We start from the raw sequence: 17,768 nt of genomic DNA, 5'->3' as shown, positions 1-17,768 counted from the left end.
TTAAGTTTGAAAGAAACCCATTTCTCACCTGTTGATGAAGGCCTGTCTTCCCAGGCCCACACTGGAGTCTGCCTGTGGTAGTCCCCTTCTGAATGTACAGATGAGACAGAAGAAGGTCTTTCGGTTCCCAAATATCCCTGTCCAGGAATCGGAGACTTGGACTTCCTACTATTTGACTTGCCGATTAGCTTCTGCTTGCCGACTCCCCCTCCTGGAAAGAGAAGGGACAGATTTTACAAAAATGTTACACTGCATTATAGCCTGTTTCTGTAAATTATCACTTAGCAGCAAAGAGGAGCTTCACACTGGTACCTTCTGGCATGCTGATTTACTACAATTAGTGACCATATAGGCTAGTCTTCTAACACACTATTGCTAGAAAATCCCTATTCTTATCACAACGGAGTTATATTTCCATTTTTAGGAAGGGAGATGTTTTCAGTTCAAGCTAGTTCCCACTGTCACATGTTCTTTATAGGTGACGTACTACACACGCATTTTCATCAAACCATTGAGAAGCTTCAGGTATCTAATATACCCTGTCATCTCTTCCCCGTTTCATCAGTGTTGTCATTCTCCAGGAAATACTGGCTAATGCTCCTGAAGTCACCAGCACCATTTGGAAAGCCAGGACCACTAGAGGGAATGGAAACACCATCTCTATGACTTCCAGAGGAAAGACAGTGATTTTCAGCGACACCAAATATATTCAAACCCTTAATTTATTTTTAAGACCATGAAACATTTAGGAGCTGCAATACCTCACCTGAATTTGGTGATGGATTAGCTTCTTCCCTACGCGTCTCATTACTTGCTGATACTGCAGCACTGGAACTGCCAGGTGCTACTGCGATAGATTGTGACATTACAACTCCATGCTCCTCACTCTTGTCATCAAAGTTTCCCATCAATGCTTTCCTGATAATGTCTTCCAGACCCAGATTACTGGCAGGATCTGCAAATGAATGACCCCTAGAACTGACTGCACCTGGGAGATAAAAGAAAACATACAGGAAAAGGTGGGACAGGAGGCAAAAAACCCATATCTCGGAGAAATTACAAAGGGGTATGAGGAGAAAGGCAGAAAGGTGAAAAAAAAAAAACCAAAGATGAGATTTCTTAAAACGCAAAGCTGCATGCTCCAAAGCAGCTCACAATGGCTGCAAGTTAGACGTGCCAACAAACGCTGGAGTCAGCTAAATGTCAGACTGTTTGCAAGAAGGTAAATTTTACTTTTCTTTGGTTTGTTTTTTTTTTTTTTTAATAGCAAAGGAAGCTGAGCATGCTGATTGTGATAGTATATTAAGTAAAATCTGCAGCTATTATTCAGTTGTAAGAGAAGAGACCAGAAGAATACTTCTTTCATTAATGATACATACTAATATGTCTTATGAAGTGTGACACATGCCAAATATTTATTCCAAAAGCTCATTTTCTGTCTAAATTAATGGAGATCAGTACTTTCTCCATTTAAAAGACAGAAGCACTGTATCAGAAGGGGCAGCGACTGGCCAAAATCATGTAAAGTCAATCTGTGGTACACCTCAAGATTCAGTTTTGGCACTTCTTATCTCCCACAGTTCAGTTCTCATCGTCTCTTTAACACAGTAAAATTACGGGTTATGTTTTCATTTCCCCATCTCATAGAAAATTATCAGTAAGTATTTTAAATACACCAGTTTATAAAGTAGACTATGTTTGATGAACTAAGCTCAAGTTTTGTTGAACTACACTGTATTTAAATTTATTTAAGTGAGATGCTAACCAATTTCATGACTTCTACCTCTATGTAGAACTTCTGTGTAGGACTTGCAGAGCATGCAGAAATAAAACATTCTTGCCTAAGTTCCCATTTAAAATATTTTCTGAAACTTCCTTCGGTCATTTTGCTTTTCCTTTGGTCATTTTTGCTTTACAGGAAACAAATTTTCATGTAGGATATTACTTTTTAAATTTTCATCACCTTCCTCATTTACTGGACTCCCCGAAGCATATAAATGAAAGATATTACACTAGTTTATTTTTTCTGAAACATATATTGTTTCTTTTACTGAAAATCTTACCTGAGGTAGTGACTGCTGGCAAGTTGAATATTTCAGTCCCTGGCTGAGCAGTTGCTGCAATTAAAGCACAACATTTCATTGAGTGTTCCATGATCACTACAAGTGATCTCTACTAGTCCTAATGCACTTTGACCTATTTTCAATGTTCTGTTTTTTTCTTTCTCAATTTTCTAAGATTAGATGAACGTGCATCTATGTCTTCTCAGGAAAATGATCTATACTAGGGTAAAAGTATCTTCTATGGTCATGGCTAGCCTTCTTTTAAAGATGTTACTTCAGGAAGCAGACTGACTTTTTGAAGTTTCACAATCTATGTATTTTAAAAAACAAAGCTGCGTTTGATTTGCTAAATACGTATTTTAACATATGAACCTTACAGGCTGAGTATTTGTATGTATTAAAAAACTGAATGACAACAACTTTGAATGGCTAAACATCTGCCCCCCAACATTACCTATATTAGTCCAATTTGAGAATAAAAGACTTTCAACCATAGCACCAAGTTCAATATATAAATGAAAAGATTATTGGCAGCAATGGAAAGTGTGTTTGTATGCCAAGCACGCACACGAAATTTTCAACAGAGCAAAATCTATTGTGCAGACAATGGACATCCAATAAAAAGAATACTGCAAGCCTTACTGACACAGCCTTGTTTTTCACAATGAGATTAATTTGTTGCTCAGTTGCAACAAATTGCTCTGCAATGCAAGAGCATTCACTTTCAAATAAAGACTCTCTATTAGGTACTGAGTTCACAAACGGCTTAAACTCTCACTACTGATAATTTTGATACAAAGTTCTGCTACAGTTTCTAAGCGAAAAACAAAAATATAGTTTTAGTATCATATTCCACCATGTCAGTATCCATTACTGAAACTACATTAAAATATGTCTTTTTAACAGCCATAATCATACGGGCCAAGAAAATACAAAACATTCAGTTTCAAGACACCTTTCCAAAAAGGAAAATGTGTAATAGTTAATATTTATACAAAGCAACTACAGACACAAAGTAAACTAGGTTTTAACAACTTCCGTTAATTATGTGTTTTTTCCATGGTTTTCAGAAACCATTTCGATCTCTCAAATAAAATGTTAAAAAGCTTAAGTGTGACAGTCCTATGCACACCAGCATAAAAAAAAAAAGAAAAGAAAAGAAAAAAGGAAAAAATCTAACAATCTTCCAGTTCTTTGGTCATGAATTATTATATATGTGTTTTTATAGTCATAAATTTATATTAATTCATATGTTATTTGAAACTTATTTAGGTTAGGACATCTGCGGATGTCAGTCACATAAAGCTTAAGCTGGAAAAATTCAGTGAAAAGGCAAGTCCTGCATACCCATGTCAGAGTCACCTCCACCAGATGAGTTCAGCTTTCGAAATATCTCCTGTTTCTTGGATTTTACCATTGGTGAAGTGTTCTCGAGTTTGGTGAAAAACGAAGGCAGGTAGCTTATACTACCTGGAGAGCGAGAGTCAGTCCTGCCAAGACCAACGTATGTCAAAGAGAGAGAACATTTTTCAAGATGTACATTTAAATCTTTCCAAAAGCAGTCAGGCAGAAACCGCCAACATTCATATGAGCTTTAAGATTCTTTCCTCAGCCTGTTTTTTGGGGACGAGACAAATACAATGACTCTCCAGAACACCTGCTTTACCCAGGTAACAGGGATTTAAGATTCTACAGCTCACAGAAAAAGTGACCATGTCGTTGTGCTGGAGAGTGGTATAGAGATGATGCTCTAACAAATCATCTCGGGGGTGCCTACTTCTGCCTTGCAACCTGCATGCTGGCTGAAGTTTGCACTGCAAATTGGTAGGTGATGAAATATTTAAACTAGAAGCCCAAATACTCATCCTAGCTGCTCCTACTGTTTACACATTTCCAACCTTTTTCTTCTCACTCTTGTCCCCAGTATGCCACCAAAAATGATGTACTACTTCTTAAATCTGCTCACCCACCCCATCACACATGGTCCAAACAAATACGCTATTTTAGGCTTTCTTAGAAACCAGGTAAAAGAACCTTATGGACTGGGATCTGGCTCAAGAGCTACCAGCCAGCCATCTTTGCTCTATGGCACAAATTCAGACTGGGATCCACGTTCTATATTTCATACCCCTTACCAATTTTACATTCACAGTAGCTGGCACACTTTCTGCACATAATTTCTGTCACATTAGCGTAAAAAAATTGCTGAAATAAACATCAAACTGACAAGGGGTACATTTTATCTTCAGATCTTAAAATATGCAAATTTTAGGCTGTGTATAAAGATGATAAAAACAGTAGTATTCCAATTACAGAATTTTAAGGAAAAAAAAAAACAAAAGCATGAAGAAATTCAGGTGAAAAATCTAAGCTAATATCAGGGTCATGAACAACTTGCACTGTTTTCAAAAGTGGATAAAAATGATCAACTGTATGTTCACTGTGGCACTTAGAATCCTTGGGTTTGTTTAAGCAGCAGCAATCTGGCAAATCAGAGTTAATTTAAAAAAAAACCCCACCCCATGCTTAAATTAAGAAATAATCTAAAAATAAAGTAAAAAAGACAAAGACTCTACGTTTCCTAGGCCAAGATTCTTAAAATTCTAAGAAGTGCAATCTTCCCTGCCCATGTTCCTGAAAATCCCTTCGCATCTAGCTAACATCCATCATGGACTGTAACAACCTGCCAGCAACTGCAGAGTAGAGGGGCAAAAAAACAAGAAAAAAAGAATCAATTTCACCAGCATGAGCCTCAAATAAGTACGTGGTGAGCACGTTGGGTGCTATTCCTTCTTCAGCAGGCAGCAGAGCAAATGACAGAAGCATCCATTGCCATGTGCATCTGCCAGACGTTTGAAGACACCAGCACTGGTACGGTCTGCCAGGGATCCCATGTAGTTTTATGTTGCAGATCTGGCAGACTGACAAATAGCCCTGGGAAACAAGGCTGCCCGATACACGGACTTCCTGACATCCCTCCTTCACGCCTCCTGGAAATTAAGCTCCTTAGCTTAGTGATATTTCATGTGATAATGCTCTAGAATCATGAGTGTTGGAAGCCCGGGTTCCTCCACACTTCACCAGGACAGTATCCAGGGAACTGATCAGGCAGGAGAAGCCTGAACTATTTAATAAAAATTGTAGAAAATGGACCTTTCCCAAAAACCACCTGAGTTTTACAGAACTGGCACCCATAAGGAGTTTTGTTATAACCTTTTCTATCAGATACGACATAGAACACACTGCTTGCACCACGAAACTTAAGACAGAACATGTACGGATGACATTTCACTTGGGCTTCCCAAAGCATCTCCCAAATAGCAAGTTTTGAACGCTAGTGCAAAAGGATCAACAGTGATTAACAACTTGCCTGTGGTACCAGAGGAAAATCGCTTAAACTGCTCTTTATTAAAGATACTGTTTGCTGCACAAAGATCCAGAATAATGTTTTTAAAATTCAGTTTTACACATACCTCTGTTCAGTAGGCTCAGTTCTTTGGGAAAGCAAAAGAACATTTTCCTGTTTCTCATGTACAACTGGGACCTGAGGTGGCGAGATTGGCTCATAGGGCTCTGAAGAGACATGACTCCTCTCTGGAGATTTTCCAGGTCTACATCCATAATTCAGAGACAGATAAGTACTCTTAATGCATGTAAAGCAGTAGTTAACACATGTAATTGCATTCCAGTTGTTACATAACTACTTATGTCTAACTATATATGTTACATGCTCTAGTATGCTTGGCAATCTCAGAAAAGATGACTTTGAATTGTCCATAATGACTCTGATAAGTTCTAAGTAATTAAACATCTTCACCCCTCTAAAGACTGGAAATTAAGCATAAGAAGTGAAGGGAAAACAGTTATAATCTATGTTATAGAGTGGAGCAATCGTCAAAAACAGTGCAAGACAGACGTTGCCTAAAAGAAGACCAAAAGATACCTCTATTTCTGATCTACATCAAGATTACTGCGCTATTTTTTATAAAGATCATCTTTGGGCATTAATTAAATTTGCAGTTAAACTGAATACATGCATTACCTTCCCCTGGACTTGTCAGACAGATTTTCAGGCGACACTCTAGCACCTGGCCGCTGATGGTGGACAGACTGTGACTGCGACTCAGGGCTGTAGCGATTTGATGTCTTTGCCCGGGTAGAAACAGGTGTTGGAGCAGGGGTGGAATTCTGGAATGTAGTGGTGGGAGGCTGCAGAGAGGCCTGAGAAGCTGCTTGGTTTCTAGCAAAGTCTTGTGTAATAATTTGCTGATTGTGGCCAAAAAACAGAAAAGAGATCTTGGTCAGACATTGGCCAGAGCGTACGTATTCATGAACTAGATGAATATGAGACTGATTGCAACACATGAGATGATTGTAAGTTCAGACACATTATTGTATAATATCCTCAAGTAAAACTAATAATTACAGAATTGGTATTATGTTCCAAAACATGTGTTTTCACCATAAAAATATAACTTTTCACATCTGAAAAGATGCATGCAAATAAACCTACACAGATGTGATCAGCAAGGGTGATAAGTCGATGGGTCCTGGGCACATGTGCCATCCCTTCTGCTTGGGAAGAGGGAGGTGGAGGTTGTTGGGGTGAAGGGGGTTCCTGTTGTGTCCTATAGCGATGAATCGGCCCCTCGTATTGCCTGTTTGGGTCATCTAGTTGAAGAAGAAAAGGTCAGTCTGTTAAGATGGTATTACTGAAGTTTCAAGGTTTGAACGTTCTGTGCTTACAAATTTAAAAGATGAGGTGTTTCTGCATTAGACTTTGGGTATCCTGTGTGATAACCACCTTTTCCCCCTCCATATATAGGTCCTACAATTTAGAATAGATAAATAAAGCTTCATTCCACAATGCAGGTGCATTTCAGCTCATTTCTCACCTGCAAACTGTACTGTAATAGTTTGAGCTTTACTAGTAAGTAAAAAATTGTGGGCATCAACACCAATATGCAGTAATTTTAAAGAATATATTGAAAATAAATTTCTTATTAAAGCAGCTACACTGTAATGTAAAGGAGCTCTGTTTAATGCCAATTGTCAGTTCCAATACATTTGCTCTAGTTTTTCCACAGATCACTCCAACAACATACTTCCAACAAAAGTTTCTGAGAAGTTAAGAATGTGGTAAGCAGTCACTTAAAGACTCCTGAGATATGTTAACTTTATTATGAGTTCATGGAGCTGGTAAATATAAGCAAGATAATTGTGAGAATATTTGCATATGCAGATAAACTTACTCTCTGCCTGGCTTGGTTTAGGTGTCTCCTGTTGATAGGGCTGTAGCTTTTCTTGAGTAGGTACAGGTGAATTTGCTGGGCTAATCACCTCAATGGCATCTCCAGGAGCTTCATACCGGTGAGAGGATACTGAATATTAAGCAAAGGTTGTGGAATAAGGTGTAAATATCACAGAAGATTTTTGTTGCCTATACATAGCAACACTAGTGCTTCCATTAAAATGACACCAGTGAAATGAAAGTCAAAACACTATCTTTTTCACTATGATAACCATGGTGAAACAAATATTTCCATAAAGCAGTATTCCAAAGTAAACAAAATAATTTTAGGTTTCCTGACTTCTGATAACGTTAGTTTTATTATCCTGCATTTTGTGTTGTAGCACAGAATCCAAACAAAGCAAACAACTCTGATTTTGCGAGAACCTTGAGTCACTATACGCAAAAACTGTATTTGCTTATGAAGTGTCTCTACTGTGCAGAGCTGAATATTTATTTAAACATCAGAATCATTTCACAGCTTATTATCTCCCTAAAAGGCTAAGACAGACAGTAAAGAAGTAGACAGTTACTAAGATACGTACAACTACTGGAAGAATCTGAACTTTGAGAGCCCCTATCTCGTGCATCCTTGTCTGAAGCAATCTGTCGAGTGATGATCACATCTATGAAGTTAGCAGCAGTAATTGTGGTCTTTCCTCGAGTTCTCAGCTCTTCCTCGTACCTGGATTTAGGAGGAGGTCCTTTCTCTTTACCAGCCTCTGAATAGACTACTGATGAAGACTGTCCCTGGGACTTGCCACCAGAAAAATTTGCAGATGTATAGGGGCACTGGACAGGCCTCTTTTCTACCTCCAGTGTCTTCTGTTCCATCTGCTGCTGTTCAGTAACCACAGCTGACCGGCGTCCCATGTTCTCTTCTATCCTGGTTCCTTCGTGCTTGTTCTCTTTTGCTTTGGCAACTTCCATCTGAGGAGCAGAGGCTGCAGCATCTACTAGTGCTGCAAGGGCATCAGCAGCAGTATTGTAACGGGAAGCTGGCAACCCTTGAGTAATGGAGGGAGCTCCAGGGGTGAGCTGCCTGTTGGCAAACATTGAATATTCCGAATTATATCACATGAAAAAAAGAATAGAGCATATCATGCATACAATAAAGCAAAGCTTTTGTGACACTAATATCTATCCAAACTGGATCAGGTGAAAATGCATTGGATCATTTCCGATAAATCCAAGAGTAATCAGATAGTGGTATATCCTCATCTTTTAGTATTTTCCTCAGGCTAAATGCACCTTTTAATAAGCTCAAATATTAGAACAGATATCTCTGCAACAGTAACTTATAAAACATACATGATACGTAGCTGAGCAGCCGGATCCAAAGGTGTGATTACACTTGTCCCATTGGTTCCCTGAAAAATACTAGGCCTTTGCTGCAGTATGTTTTCCTGGCTTCTAACTGAAGGGGACGGGGACCGAACATATCCATGACTGCCAGGTCTGCCAGGCTGCTCTGTACCTGCAGAACATAGAGCAGAGGGGAACAAACAAAAAAATGTATATAGATCAGTCTTATAACAATGCAGAACTATGTATCGATGCTGTCTCCTCCACGTCCTTTTCCAGTTGTCTCCACCACTCCAGATGTGACTGTATGTGTTAAACATTTACAATGCTCCAAATGACATGCAAGTTGTGCTAGCGATAACTGGGATTCACATATTCCCTAGGTACTACATTGCTATGAGAGAAAGGTCAAGAAGCCTGCTACTTGCTGAAGTTGCAATTATGACCAGAACTGCTAGGTAATAGGAACCTGCCTTAAGTGCAGACGAAAACCAAACTGTGTAATGTGTCGTTAATAAGCTGTATGTTGCTTACAGTGGTGATAGAAAATGAGCAGTTACAATCTACAAGACAACTGATCCAAATGTAGCAATGTGCACCCACCTGGTCGAAGATAAAGTTCAGCAGGGACTGAAGCTATTCTCTCCCTCTCTCGTTCTCGTTCTCTTTCCCGCTCTCGCTCACGTTCCCTCTCCCTTTCCCGTTCCTTCTCCCTCTCCCTTTCCCGTTCCCTTTCAGCATTTGCAGCTGCAGAACCTGCCAGGTGTGTAGGGTGTCCTGGAAGGTCCACAAGATAAAATGAAGTAGCAAAAAGAGATACTCAAGCATAATTTGATGTAAACACTTGCCAATATATTCTGCCATCCACTTACAGCAAAATTTCCCAAATACACTTTCATTCCACTCAAGACTATCCAATTATCTAGGAAGACAAAAGCTTAACATACAGTGACAGTGGAAGGCTCAACAGCTTTTTACTAAAGTGGTTTCTATACAGTTAGAAACTAGACAGCTTATAGACCCAAATTCCACCCTTCAACATGTGTGGTATGAGGTTAGTGAAATCATAATCAAATTACTATAAATAAAAACCTGACAGAATGAGGCAAATTCTGAATTTGTCAGCGCTCCTTCAGCTGCTAATGTAACTATAAAGGATATCATTAAGAAAACTTTTGCTATCCGAGTGAGAAGTGCATGCAAAAAGCATCGCCTGATAAAACATCAAAACATGACATTAATGAAAGCTAAATAAAGATGGTCAGTTATCTCAGCATGTCAGATGATTAGAGGCATCACCAAATCATAAGAGCTCTTACCTGGTGACAGAGAAGCAGGATTGTAAGGCCTGGGAGGGAACGTAAGCTGGGTACCAGGGATGTACGTGATTCTCTCCATGGGTGGTGTGCTTGTTCCTCCAGGATGAGGCACTAAGATAGTCGGAGCCATATTGTTCAGGTCAATAATTCCTGTTAGGAGATGACACATGTAAGAACGGCCATTCGAGGACAGACCAATGGTCTGCACATTATATATTCTGTTCATTGATAATGGTCAGCAGTGAATGTTTAGTGGAAAAAATATAAGAATAAGGCAAGTGCAGAACTATATTCCAGCTGCTTATACTCTCTTAGACCTGGCAATCAGCAATTTGGGAACATACTAAGTCAGAATTTGCATTTCTAGCACTCCCTTTAATTGCCCTTTACAAAAATACACTTCAGCTCTACTCAATAATCCCGTCTTTTAGCAAAATGGTATTGCCTGACATCACTCACCCCCTTTTCCAGGCCTTTTATAGTCATAAAATGAAATGAAATGTTGAAATATACAGGTCCCACTGGAACTCCAATATAACTTTCCCCACTACAAAAACCACTTATCCTTTCTTTTCCAACCAATTAAAACACTACAAGATCTTATATCTTATCCCCAAGATAATTAGTCCTACCAGCCTAATTCCCTCACATTTGCTATCTTCCATTCTACCAATAACTATCAAAACTGATTTAATTGATAGACAGATTATCATATCCAGTAACCAAGCTGGTAGAGTGACCTGTTAAGTTTGTAACTCCTGGGAGAATGCCATGTAACGCCAAGGATTTGTAACTACTCATTTTATTATTTTGTTCTAAGACTTTGCTCAACATTTCAATGTGAAAGAGTTCTTCAAACTCACGTCCCATAAAGAAAATCTCCATCACAGAAATATACATCTCTCCACAGTGAACAGAGTTGCAAAGTTGCTTTGCTTTTTTGTAATGGCCTTATCTTCTAAAGCATTACTTCTGAGTTTTGATGATTTACCAGTTCCTACAGTTTCTTTGCCAAGTTTCTTGCTTCTGGTGTGTCTGAAGAAGTTATTAGTTCATTTGGCTTTATAAATTGTTCATCAACTTCTTTGACCTTTACAGTCTTACATTAAACTTGTCACTTTTGCAAGATGTCTTTTTACTCTTAACAGCTCCTTCCTGCTGCTGTTAAATGTCCAGACTGATTTAGGCTTTTCCCCACCCTGCAACGGGTCACACACATTTGCTAACTCTCTAACATAACATCTTCAAACAATCACCATTTTCACAAACCTTACCCTTTTAGCTGTTGCTTTTATTTTCATTTTGAAGAAGCTCACATTTTGATATAATTCTCTTTTCTGAAGTTTGAAGATAAGTTAAATATGCTTCTGAATATCAACTTAAACTAGTATAAAACAGTCTGGCTTCTTGAACACTAAGAAGTCTTACAGCTTTCCCTTTAACAATATTGATTACATACGTAGTTTTCCTTCATATCCACAAAAGCCAGTTAGATGTATGACAACTCATTTGCAGACACATCCATACATTTGCACTTGTATGCATGCATGCATCCATCCATTCATCCATTCACGCACATATATTTATAAGCAGCAACAAAACAAACAAACCAATCAACCAAACCACACCACATATCCAAAACACACTTTAAAGAACATTAGGAAAAACACAGGCATACCTCTTGCTCCTGCATATGGGAGAGCTAAAGTTTGCTCTCTAGGAGATAATCCTCTTGTTACATCAGGACGTAAATTGACTTGCATCTGCTGTGAGGTAATGTAGTCATTTAGGATTGTCTGTCGTGTATTCTCCATTGCGTAAAGCTGATACTGACTTGGGTAGCCTGGGGTGGGTGAGAGCTGCCTTTGGAACAGGTAAGCAGCAGCAGCTGAGCGTGAAGGAGGAAAAAAAAGAAGGTTTAGGAAGTAGTATGGGTGATATTGAATAAAAGTTTCAGATCTTTATATAGCTTCAATGAGAAGTGCTATCAATTCTCTGTAGCCAGTGCCAAATGAATTAAAATAGCATTTTAATACTGATGTTTTATTGAATTTATACACTGTATGCAGACAGAAAAAGCTAAATAATCTAAATTGGAGATATGCATTAGAGAAGAGACGTGACTAAAAATATAAATCCTGAAGTTCTGAAGATGGAAAGGGCTGAAATACCTAAAAAAGGTTAAAATACCTCACAGAAGTGGACTGATGGATAAGTTAAAAGGAAATCTACTGTATGTAATATCACCAGGGATAACCTGATAATCCCTCAGTGAGAACGAATTACAGTTCTGAACAGAGGGATCCTGATTACATTTTAATTCTATAGCATCTTCCACATCCTTCTTTGCATAGCTTTCCTGAAAGCTTTTAATATATTTCACAAATACTTACCTAAAAATACTTTTTAACAAAACAGAAGCAACCTGGCAGTTTCTAAAAGTAAGTTACAGTAATATACAATAATATTTTAATAAGTTTCCTGGTTAGATATTGAAGTCCCCACTAAACTGAAATCAAACCACAACAGTGTGTATATATAACCTCTTATAAATTATATCTGGCCATTGATAATTGCCTTTTAAAGGTATCTTTTCTGTGCATCAAAGCATACAATATTTCTAAAACTAAAAAAACCCAACACAAACGTATTTACCAGGATCCAGAGCCCTGTGAAATGGCATAGCAGGATCTAAATGAGGAGGGAGGTGACTCCTATAGACTTCAGGAGTTGCTCCTCTGTGATGAGGGTCAAAAGGACTGTGAGTCACTACAGGATCAACCCCTGGGACTGGAGATTTTGCTGGCACGCTCTCTCTCTGTGTTGGAGTAAGTGTGTTTTTCCTTTCGTGATTTGCTGGCTTCCCAGAAGATATCCCAGCTAAAAACAATGAAAACCCCAAATCAATAAAATGCATATTTTTCAATAGAAAATTCAGCTGTCAGTATACACTGGCTCCCAAGGAACGTTCTAGAGGACCCTGCAATCTTATATAATAAATCACAGAGAATATTTTATATCACGAACTATTTCTGGTGAAAAATCTAAATCTTAAAACTAAGATTGCTTACACTTCACCATATTATCTTCCTCATCTAGATACCTCTATAACTCAGGAATAGCTTCTGCCCTTAAAACATTACACTTGTAGATAACACTTTCAATGTGATCCATAATCAAATGCAAATTGAGACTGAATTGCCTTCCCACCTCCATGTTACAATATGGCAGATTTTCGTTTTCTTATTTCAATTACCAGCTTACAGCCTTCTAAAATTCATTCTAGCCACTCTCCAAATTGAGAGAAGCCATTAGAATAAAAAAAAAGTAGAATGGATTACAGAAACCAGTTTAAAAGTAAGTTTAAAATTAAATTATTAAAACTTCTTGTCTTACTCTGGATAGGAATAACATACCCTCACTAACTCTATTCATCATAGGTGAACTCCTGGACATTGGACTCTGATAGTTCACAGGTGTCCTCCGAGCATTGGTATCATCATAAATCCCAGGGCTCAGCTGTGATTTGGGAGTTTCATGAAGAGTTGACCTGAGAACAGAGGGACCAGAGCTGACTACTGATGTGTGACGGGAACGTACTGCATCCCCGGTCTTCACATCTTCATATTTTCCTCGCTCCACCACCTTCACGTTTTCTGGCACCATTTCCAGCTGAGGCATTCCACGGGGTAGCTTGCTTGGTCCAGTGATTAAAGATTTTACATTGTGTTTGATGGCAGACTGGCCAGAGTTGCTTTCATATTTTATGGGTGTGCCCTGAAAAGGAGAAAAAGATCAAGTAAGGTTATCCTGCCAATGTTTCACTCGTGCTAAAAAACTCACATTGCTGATATCGTAGTTCATTGCTTCTATCACATTAGCAGAGAATACAACTGGATCTTAGTGACTGTTACTTATCAGTTCCCTCACATTTGCTTGCAAGTGTGTTTCCTACAGGTGAAGTGTCAGGATTTTTCTAATACACAGAAAATATTTTTAAGCTTTGTAAGTTGGCAGCTTTCTTAAAACAAAACAAGTCCCCCGCCATTTGTCATTATTCAAATATCCTGAATTGATTCACTACTGAGTCTGTAAGCAACTGTATGAGCCTAGTAGTGCTTTTTGTATTTACCTGAGATATGGAGCCTTCTATGATTGGCCTGGTCGTCTGCACCATTTCAGGAGTCTTGCGACTCTCCTGGCTTAATAGGTCCTGTCTTGGGATTTCATGGATGGAACGACCCATTTCTTTTATAGTAGTGACTCCATCATATGGTTTCCCCTTAGTAATGGCTCCTTCAAATGTCCTTATGGGAGGTGACTCTCTCTTAATCTGTTTAGGGTATTTCAAGCCTTCTTCAAAACTTTCAGCTGTTGCTCTTGGTGTGCCTTTTATAGAAAGAAAGAGTCACTTTACTGGTATTAAAAATTACTCAGTTTCTTTTTTCATAAACAGAGTAACTACATGTCATAATACTGGAACTTTGGTTTGCTATAGTCTATGATAATATATCCTGAAGACTAAAAAATCACCACAAAAATAATACTGAACAAATATTCAATATACTACTGAAAGCATCCCAAGTTATTTCAGATGCTGAAATAAAGGAAATAGCATACATCTTCAAAGGTCTGGGGAATTGTTAGTGTTCATAGAAAAAATTGCTAATTACCAAGTATTCATATTAAAAAAAGTCTATTTTCCAAAAAGAAACAAAATGCTATGTTTACACACTAGCTTTATATACAGCATATCAGAAAGCTGCTGATTTATGCTCTGAAAACATGTTTCATAAAATAAGCTCCACCTTTAACACAGCTACCATTGTTAATAACAGTTTTAAGGTTCAGAAATCCAGATTTTTGAGGATGTAATTAATGCTTGCCTTCTAAACTTGCAATACTTTACCTTGCATTATAGAGCCAGACAACACTGTTCTCTCTTTTAGTTCAGCATGTGGGCTACCCCTAGGCAGTGCACGGCATATTAAACCTAAAATTAAAATGAACATAATTTAGAGATTTAAACAAGTGTTCACAAAAACCCCCAAAACAACAACCCCCTCCTCCTTCTTACAGACATTACAGATAGTATCTGTATCACGCTAGTGCCTGGAGGGCCTAGCCTCAGTATGCTGGGCATTGTATCAACATGTCATAAACACCATCCTGCCCTAAAAAAAAATCTCTTTCAGTTCAAATATTCATGCTATTACATTGTTGCAAGTTTTAACATATTTAGAAAACACAAGGTATTTTTTGTAATTAAGCTTAACTCTTGTCCCAAAAGCAGTCACTGCTTCCCCTACACTCCGCTTCAGTTTCCTTCCCTAGTAAAGAAAGATGTTCATGAGGGGAAGTGGAACAAAAAGAAAAAACCACCCTCAGCATCCTCCAAATTAACCAAAGTTCATATTGAATCATCTGGGAAGAGCTGAATTTACTGTTCCTACAGTAGGAATCTAAATCAACCCCCCAAAGAACTCAATTTTCCACAGTTTTAGGACAGAAAATGTGTCAGAGTGACAAGATACAGCATAGAAGTATCAGAGCAGCTTCTCATATGCCAAAAGGGCCCAAAGATGAGCCAAATGCATCAGCAACTTAAAGGTAACACTGAATTTCCATATACAGTCTAGAAACCTCTTATTCATATTGTTCCATCTGATGAAAATGTACACAAAATAGCCTTTAAGGACTACGAAAGATGGGTCAAAATGCACTTAAGGAGTAGGACTCCATAGTTTAGGCATGAAACATTTTTTTGCGTTTGTAGTTTTAAAAAACAATCAGAAAAGTTATACAATGGCCTGACTTGACCTTTGCAGGGTTAGTTTGATTACAGTTTAGTAAATCAAAATAATACTAGCGATTCCCTGAAGCAGGATATGGCAGCGGTGCAAGCCTCCTGCTTGGCATAATCGAAGAGATTTATTGCAGGAATGCAAAAGGTCACGCCAATGCGTTACCAAGTTACTATGCCAAGGCTGAGACCAATATTTAACTGAATGGGTGCCTCCACGGACTCCATGCTGGTATGACTCTGCGTTGTTTCAGCTCTGCGACAATCTGCTGGGACTGTAAAGAGTCAGTTACGTGTGTCAGATCTACTGAGAGGAGCAAGTGCTAGCTGAACGACCTGCAGTTATTGTAACACACCAGCAAAACAAAAAGGAAAACTAGTATCTACTCCAGTCATATTTCCAGCATGCTTTAATTGTAGTGGTTATTACATGGATTTGTGTAAGATTTAAATCTAATTTCTCTTTTAGTCTGCTCCATAAAATAACTCTAAATATTCTTACATCAATGCAAAAAGTTTGGATAAAACACAAAACACCTTGGAAGCAGCTGTTTTTACCTTCCAGCGGTGCGGACACTGGAGACTCTCGCATTGACATTCCTTGCTTTATATTCCCTTCCATTGTATCATAGCTTCTCTTTAAACCAATTTCATGAGCAGTTCTTGGACTCCGTGTTCCTTCACGAACATTTTTAATAGCTGGCAAAATTTACAAGAGCATGGTTAGGTGTTGTGGACAATAAAAAAAAGACACATGAGCATTACATTTAGTGAGACCACAGGTCATTAATACTTTAACACCACAACTTCAATGTCGTAACATTAAATCTCAATCTTAAAAAGATCTTTTATGGTTTGTTAAAAAATATATTTGTTCAAACAGTTACTCATTTATCAGTATTTCAATTGAATTTCTTTTCATTTTAATACAGATCATTTTAAACTTAGTTGTTTAACCTTTCAAAATAAAAATATTCCATGACAAATTGGAAATAAATGGCACAGAAATTAAACAGTTTAACTATATTTTAAATACATACTACAGGAGACTCTTCAGAACACAGGCACAACTTCTGGATCACTTTAATTCTCATACCCTCAAAAACACATGCAGGTCAATACTTCTCCCAGATGGCACCCCCGTGACTGAGGTTTACACCCATCCACTTGGAAACAGATATACTTCAGCTATGGATTATAAAAGCAGAATCTGCTGCAGCTGTGACTTTGATTAGGTAGAATATAAAATACTCACTGTCATAAGATAAAATATGCCCACTTTTGCCTTCATAAATAACATGGCCTTTGGCTGAAGCTTCCTCCCGACACTTTTCTGGGCTGCTGTCTTCTGTAGCTAGCCGGGTGATAGTTCCCTTCAATAACGCATCAGCTGCTATGCCAGACTGGGACAGAGCTGGTGTACCCTGCATTTAAATCAATCAAATATAATTCAGAACACGTGTATTTATTTAGAAGAATAGGGAGCAGTGAAGGGGAAAAAACCAAAAAACAAAAACCACAACATTTTTAGATCTAGAAAACCAATTACTTTATCACGCAGTATGGCTTAAACTTCTGCCTCTATTATTAGACATTTAACCTAAATATTAGTACGATTATTTGTAGGCAATTCACTACTTTGTTAAAAAAATACAGAAGGAAGAATAGGGAGCACAATATTACAAAAGTATTTAATGACCTAGAACATTTACACCATAATACCATTTTGGGGGAAGGTAACATATACTACATACTTAATGGTACCATTAGGTTTTATTTCTATCCAAAGTAATGAAAATTACCCTTCTCAGAGGAGAATTGTTACTATTGCTTTCCGTAACTAGAGAACCCAAATCAACCAAAACAGCAGCATTTAAAAAATGATGAGACAAAAGGGCTTAATTTACCTCTTTGGCTTTAAATAGCATCTGCACAAGACTGGTTACAGTTGATTTTGATATTTGAACTCAGGTGTGATGCTATTTTCA

At 38.1% G+C, this 17,768-nt stretch overlaps 1 protein-coding gene across 8 annotated transcripts in view; it reads right to left on the bottom strand.

Moving 5' to 3' along the window:
* Positions 1-17,768, bottom strand: part of NCOR1 (nuclear receptor corepressor 1) — a 75,528-nt gene that overhangs the window by 3,071 nt on the left and 54,689 nt on the right. For 4 of the 8 annotated variants that reach the window (XM_075168568.1, XM_075168570.1, XM_075168571.1 and 1 more), the window contains 19 exons: positions 17,036-17,204; positions 16,339-16,479; positions 14,887-14,970; positions 14,110-14,366; positions 13,394-13,754; positions 12,633-12,857; positions 11,656-11,865; positions 9,978-10,127; positions 9,262-9,435; positions 8,665-8,830; positions 7,899-8,395; positions 7,316-7,444; positions 6,577-6,734; positions 6,106-6,329; positions 5,537-5,674; positions 3,411-3,553; positions 2,064-2,117; positions 767-988; positions 29-211 (listed from right to left, as the gene is read on the bottom strand). In XM_075168568.1, the coding sequence (XP_075024669.1) occupies positions 29-211; positions 767-988; positions 2,064-2,117; positions 3,411-3,553; positions 5,537-5,674; positions 6,106-6,329; positions 6,577-6,734; positions 7,316-7,444; positions 7,899-8,395; positions 8,665-8,830; positions 9,262-9,435; positions 9,978-10,127; positions 11,656-11,865; positions 12,633-12,857; positions 13,394-13,754; positions 14,110-14,366; positions 14,887-14,970; positions 16,339-16,479; positions 17,036-17,204 (3,685 nt within the window). The other 4 variants (XR_012676576.1, XM_075168572.1, XR_012676577.1 and 1 more) reach the window with 4 other exon arrangements.

This window comes from Calonectris borealis, chromosome 19 (genome assembly GCF_964195595.1).
Source record: "Calonectris borealis chromosome 19, bCalBor7.hap1.2, whole genome shotgun sequence".
Taxonomy (NCBI): domain Eukaryota; kingdom Metazoa; phylum Chordata; class Aves; order Procellariiformes; family Procellariidae; genus Calonectris; species Calonectris borealis.
Note: the sequence above shows the minus strand (reverse complement) of the source record. Positions and strands in the feature narration are given on the sequence as shown.